The 6,960-nt window shown below is 39.7% G+C and overlaps 1 protein-coding gene across 1 annotated transcript; it reads right to left on the bottom strand.

Annotated features, from left to right (window-relative positions):
- Nucleotides 1-2,687: 2,687 nt before the first annotated feature.
- stmn1b (stathmin 1b) lies at nucleotides 2,688-5,498 on the bottom strand. The gene is made up of 5 exons (XM_038977155.1): nucleotides 5,434-5,498; nucleotides 4,003-4,046; nucleotides 3,594-3,760; nucleotides 3,243-3,434; nucleotides 2,688-3,041 (listed from the first exon to the last, which is right to left on the bottom strand). Exons 2-5 carry the CDS (start codon nucleotides 4,016-4,018, stop codon nucleotides 2,982-2,984), a joined length of 435 nt encoding a protein of 144 aa, XP_038833083.1. The 5' UTR covers nucleotides 4,019-4,046; nucleotides 5,434-5,498; the 3' UTR covers nucleotides 2,688-2,981.
- Between the last annotated feature and the right edge of the window lie 1,462 nt (nucleotides 5,499-6,960).

The raw sequence follows: 6,960 nt of genomic DNA, 5'->3' as shown, positions 1-6,960 counted from the left end.
GCTCTGCTCTGAAAATGAAGAAACACCCACTCCCCATAAATGATGTACTTGTTTTACTGATTTGAAAGTCTACTGGAGAGGTGCCTGCCTGCCTGCCTGCCTGCCTGCCTGCCTGCCTGCCTGCCTGCCTGCCTGCCTGCCTGCCTGCCTGCCTGCCTGCCTGCCTGCCTGCCTGCCTGCCTGCCTGCCTGCCTGCCTGCCTGCCTGCCTGCCTGCCTGCCTGCCTGCCTGCCTGCCTGCCTGCCTGCCTGCCTGCCTGCCTGCCTGCCTGCCTGCCTAGCATTGACAATGTGTCTTTGTATGAAACACTGTGGATGTGTCTGTGAAAGGCTTGCATTGTATATACTCAGTCAGACCCAGCCCAGACTTTCAAAACAATTTGCAGAGGTGTCTCAGCTATCTCCCCCTGACAATACCACCTGCTGAGACCTCTTTTATGTGGATGGTATTGTACAATACAAAAACGTTATTGTACAATTACGTAAAGTGCACCGAAATGTGCACAGCCTACTGTCATACGGTGGATATCTTTCTCAGACGTAACAGGCGTCTCTAAAAGAATATAGGCAAGAGCCCGACCAGAAATGTCACACAAGATGAACACATTCTGTTTGCAATTTGAACATGTTCCATGCCTAGTATGTGACTTGGTAACCTGTTTCCAATACATTTCAAATGTATTTAGGAACAAAAAATGCATTCCAAACTAGCTTTTCAGGTGTTTGTTTAAGGGTTTAGCATGTTAAAAATCTATGTGTTACAATTGTGTAATTATTGTATTTCCACACATTTGTATCATGTACATTTCCCGTGGGAGGGGGACCTTGTTGATGAATGGTCCAGTACCTCATCATCGTTGCTTTTTATATTACTCTAGAAATGTATGGCTTATTTTAGAACTTGCTCAAAGTGCAGGTCATTTCATATTTGTTGAAGCACAGATGAGATGGGACAAATATTAAAATGTGTTTTGTTGCTTGGAAGGACTTATACCGTAATATCTGTTGTTTATCACATCTGCCGATACCTCCTTAGTATAACATTAATGATTAACATGACATGAATGATTGTAAACATAGCTTATATAGACGTGCTATAGAGGTGAGGTAGGTGAACTATAAAGGGACCAGAACATGATGTCCAAGAATGGAGGCTGACCACAGAGACTTCTCTAAATAAAATGTATTCAGCCTCCTGAGGTTGAAGAGGAGATGTTCGTCACCATGCTGGCATTGTGGAGGGACCATCTGTGGCCATATCAGCAGTAGGCTACATACCCGCACTCTGTCTTTAACCGTTAGCACTAATTCAACCAAATTTTAGGCCTGATCGGCAAACCTCCCAGTTCTAATAGAATATGGCATTTGTAGGTACACTTGATCAGTGAAACAATTCAACAAAACACAATATGTTAATTTAATTGTTTATAATAATAAAACAATATTACTCATATGCCCAAAAGACACTGTCTATACACTGCCAAAATGTGTGAAAGAGAAATCTTAATTTCATCTTCCAGCTACTGTTGCTGTACATTATAGCTTTGCGCTATTACCACTAGGTGTCAGTAGAGTCAAAGGAATGACTTGCCTTTTTTTAATGTAGCAATTCATTATATTTACCAGTACCACTATCAAGGCCTTATATCACAAAATATATGCATTGAATAAAAGGAACATCTAGATAAAAATTATGATAACAACTAAACAAACATGGCAATTAGCTCTATCCAATATTTAGGTAAAAGATGAAGATATCATCATTGAAATACTGAGGGTGATATAATTACACTATTCATCCACAATGCTACATCTACTATGTTGTGGGATAAATTTGCATGACGAAATGTGAAATACCAAAATGGAAATACTAGAGTGTAGTCTAGGTGTGCACCAATACAGAAGGTGTGTAGGTAACTGAGTCTGCAACCCAAAAGCCACAAATAAATTAAGACCATTAATAATCCTTAAGGAGTCTATTGACGCACCCGTGTGTCAAACTAAGTAACATAATACAAAAATCCCCATCAAAATCCGTCAATTTAAGATAGAGATCAGTTGTTTTTTTGCATGGGTTGCGTTTATATCCACCGCATCCTCCTGTAGGCCTTCCGCATCTGCTGTGGAAGGTGGAGGAGATAGTTGTGTTCGTCAGACCATGAGACATCCCGAAAATCGTCTTCTCAAAAAAACGTATGTAGAGCCTGCAAACTATTATGACCACTCTATGGAAATGGTAGACTCTCACGTACACGATGGTGTTCTCCATTTTGCTCTACGCCCCCCACGGGACTCTTCTGAATGTAACCCATACAAACGAAGTATGGAAGTCGTTTTATGCCAACAAAAATAAGGGATTAAACGTGTTAAAATATATATATATTTCCTGAGCTTTCATATATCTCCTAGATATAGAACAGACACTTCAAAACCTTATTCCTTGTGATTTATTTGTTTTGCCATTTATGAATGTGTTATTCAAAGCGTTTCTATAGGAGTAAAGGACAAATTAAATATTATATCAAATAATTATAACATTTTTTCAAAATCAAAATAGCCAAATGATCCATGGTATGACCATCTTTAAAACAATTTAATATGTTAGCTTAGTACACTACCCCCCACAACGCTAAGACATTGAGGTTTTGAAGAACAATTGCAACTTTATTAAGCTCAGATAACCGCAGTTTTACAAGGTACAAGGATTTACTTACATTATGCAATTCACAATGTTAAGGACCAATGTGTAACAGTGGCATGCTTCCTTATAGGTAAAAACACTGCTTATTTCAAAGGTCATAAGCTACAATACACAAATCTACTGGAGGTGGGGGAAGAAATACTTACACATCCACAACAAAAGCAACAATGGACAGCCTAACTAATCCAAACAAGGTGAACAAAACTATAACAATGAAAAATATAATACTGTCAATGAACAGAACAAAAAAAAGTTTATTTTTTTATTATTACAAAAGAAAATCAGTTCTCCCCCTCTGGTTTTGTTTCCTTGGCCTTTCGTACCTCCTCAAGCTTCTTATCCTAGAATGAATAAAAAACATGAAAATCACATTAGTTAAACTGATTAGTTAAGTATAACTTTGAACAGTGTGCATGACATTTCAACCAACATCCAATTTCCATAACCTGGGCCTTTCAATTTGAAATTCTCTCAAGTTCAGAATGGCAGAAAAGTACGTCAAGATGTCTGAGAAAAATGGCAGGCTGAGCAGTGAGGCCAACCTTCTCTTTGAATTTCTCATTGAGAGCTGCCATTCGTGCCGTGCGATTCTCTTTGTTGGCTTCCATCTTCTGATTGAGCTTCTCCTCTGCTGTCTTGCTGAAGTTGTTGTTCTCCTCCATGGCTTTCTTCAGAACTTCCTTCTCGTGCTCTCTCTTCTCAGCTAAGTGCTTCAGCACCTCTGCTTCATGACTCTGATCAAATTAGAAAATCAAAGTCACACAGGAAGTTAGTGGTAGGCTAGTCGGACCAAACCTGAGCTAGAAAATAATAAAATATAAATTAACTAAACCTGTAAGGTGGATGCGGCTCCATTTCCTGATACTTATTTGTGTATATCTGACTGTAGGTACCTTGCGTCTCTCCTCTGCAGCCTCCAGTTTCTTCTGGATTTCCTCCAGGGACAACTCCTTCTTCTCCTTTGGGGGAGGTAGGGGGATTTCACCCTTGGCATCGGGGGCCAAGATTACCTCAAATGCTTGACCTGATGCACGCTTGTCCAACTCCTTGACCAGGATCTCTGTGAAAATAGGGAATCCATCAATGTTGATACAAGTAGGTATCAAACTGATAATAGCATAGAGTTATAACACCTAAACAATATGATAGTGAAGCTAATTGCATAAAAGTGACTCCAAAATGACACAATACATTATTTACCATTAATTTCTATTCAGCACTAAACAACAAAAAAGGTGTAACTCCCAATATGTTTGGGCTCATTGTAATAGTGTAATAAAGGCCTGTCATGTTAACACTTACCTCCAGAGGACGCCATTTCAGCAGAGTACTGAGGGTTGCTTTGCCTGGGAGGAAAAATACAGACAAAGCCATAGGTTTAATGACAGAAAGACAATACAGCAAAGATGCATCCATGCACTAATCAGGAATGAACAGAAACACAGAATGACAACTATTGATTCTGAAGGTGGAGAGCCATGATATGTGCCTAGTAAGAATTAAATTGGGGGTATTGCTGTCTATAAGATGACCGTTGGAGAAGGATCACTTGTATTTATGTTAGACATGTAGCATGAATATTAGCGATACAGCAAATGATTGAGAATAGATTTCACAGTACCCTTACTGCACCTGTTCAAAACAACAGCTGGCAAATGTTAAAAATAGTTTTTCAATGGAGACAAAAAGGGTGTGGACATGAAGTCCTTCCCATCTTTGTTTATCAGGAACAAATACCAGAGCATAAATGAAGTTACTAAAATATAATTTATTCTACGTTGCCATTGTCATGGTAATATCATGTCAGCAGAGAACGTTTTCTTTCCCGGAATTGGATTTGATTATTACACGAAGACAATAAAGGGAGCATTATTGTAAATACAGGTCAGAGAACAATATGAATTTAGCTAGCTAGGTGTGGTCTGAATTGACAGTCAGATTGGAGAGCATTCAAATTCAATCATTGCAATTATTGAGCTAAAGACAATTCTTAGCTAAGGGCAGAGGCGTTCCTACGCTAAGACCAGCTTCAAAACAAGACACCAACCCTAACAAAGACTGAATACAAACGACCAACAGTAATCTATTCATGTCGATGACAGCATGACAGATTTCAATTTCATGAAACCTAAAAACAAATAATACACAATTATGAATCATTACATTATTTAAGATTTTACAATATCACACATTAACTTGACATAGCTAGACAAATACCACCGACACTGATATCCATCTCAACCCACCTGCAAATGCACGAATAGCAAACTGGTGCTGAGGAGACAATGGACTCGGGTACACTGTCAGCTCAGCAGGGGCACAGACACTGGCAGACAACCTGAATATATTAGCTAGCTAGCTACTGCAGACTGAAACCCCTCTTCACATGTAAGTTAAAGCACAGCAATGTATCCATAGTGGTGTCGAAAGTCAATGTTTAATCGTCGATTGACGACATAGGAATTGAGGAAAAAGCGCAGACCGAGGCAATGTGATCACTCCCACCTAGTCTCCATCCCCAGTGTCATGCGCTGCGTAGCTGGCTAACGTTAACTATCTGAACAGCTATTAACTATGTTCAAGGCAGCTAGTTTACATTATAGGATGCTCAACTGCCATACATGTAATGACAACGAAGTTACTTACCCCAAAAAGGACAAACATCACTGAAAGCGTAATGATTGCCATCAATATATCTCCAATGATTACCGTTATAAGCATTTTTAAACCTACCTTCAAATGCTGAAAAAGTGGTGTGGTCGCGCCTTCTTCACTGCCTGCCTCAGCACCGTTCGCGCAACAACAAAAAGGACCGAAAGACTAAAGTCAACTCGTCACATCTCGTTCTCTACTCCCATTGGTCCTAATCGTCCAATCAATCATGTCGATTTAGCGTGCATTCGTAAATTACTTTTGGCTATCTACTCCGATTTCCAAAGCGCTCTCGTTTGAGTGTGCCAGAGCACAGAATAACTGATTAATTTACGAACGCGCAACACCGTTGAATATGACAGGTGTCAGTCAAGTTTTGCAGAAAATTGAATTCAATTGTTGCTAGCAGCATAGTTAGTCACTAACGCTCTAGATAGCATGAAAACAGCTTAACTAGCTCTGCTAGGGCGAATAAAATGTTCAGAGTGAGGTGTTCTCTCATTTGTGTCTGGAAGTAGCTAGCAAGCTAGTCAACTTCAGCCAATTAGCTTGGGGGGTTGGTTGGCTCGTAGTGGCGACATCAGACCGTCTAGTTAAGTAGGCAATAGAAAAAAGCCTGTCTATCATGTTCATTGATTGGGTTAAGGGGTTCGTTAAGACGAACCGTCACTCCAAAACTAGCGGACCAATGGAGACTCATTGTCTGCGCCTCCCCCTCAACCCCGCCTTTCTCGGGAAAATAATGCCAAAACTCGCAATTGAAAAGACTGGCAGTGAAAGCAAAGCAAAGAAACAGACGTCGAAAGTAAAGATACGAGTAGCGTAACCAAAAGGTAGTACATGCAGGCAAGAGCGTAGGCAAAATCTATTCAATAGGATTGGTTGCTGGGAAAGTTTAACCGAAAATGATTTTTGCATTTGTTTTCAGTATGCTTTTTAACCATTTGTCATAGAGTTTTGCTCTCGCTTTAAAATTATTTGTTTACAAGTTTTGGGGTTTTGCGTTTGATGTCTTATTTTTGTTTACAATTCTATACATCTTGCTTTCAATTGTTTGGTTTTTGATTTCAACATCCATTATTTCACCCGTCCTCGAAAATATCATCTTTACATTCTCAACTTTATATTTGTTGATATCACAAGTTTACTGGAGAACTGAGACGAAGTAGAGACTCTGGACAGGGTGGATGAGGTTTAAATAAAAGCAATTTATTCAGAGGTAAAGATATCTGAAATAGCGTGCACGGACCCTTTCATCAAGCTCAAATGGAACTATCCGAAAGAAGCCCAGATAACAGAGTGCATAGACATTTTATACAAAGATAGAAAGTAGGTTGAGTCTGGAAGTTCTTGTCCTCTGGTTGGTCCTGATGAGTTGGGCGAGGTCCCCTTCAGGCTAGTATCACTGTCTCATTGGCTCTGAGTAGATTTCTTTGTCTTCAGAAATGTTCAGCTAAAACAGGAGATTAGGTGTGTGCGTAGATGTTCCTATTTTGACATTTCTGTGTGTCTCTGTAAAATGTTCAGACTGAAGAGGAGATTTTGTGTGTGCGTAGATGTTCCTGTCTTATCAGTGTTTATGAAAGGTTTACGTCAGCCCTCTGTCCT

This window comes from Salvelinus namaycush, chromosome 37, assembly GCF_016432855.1.
Source record: "Salvelinus namaycush isolate Seneca chromosome 37, SaNama_1.0, whole genome shotgun sequence".
NCBI classification, from domain to species: domain Eukaryota; kingdom Metazoa; phylum Chordata; class Actinopteri; order Salmoniformes; family Salmonidae; genus Salvelinus; species Salvelinus namaycush.
The sequence above is the reverse complement of the archived record's forward strand: the minus strand, read 5'-3'. Positions and strand labels throughout refer to the sequence as shown.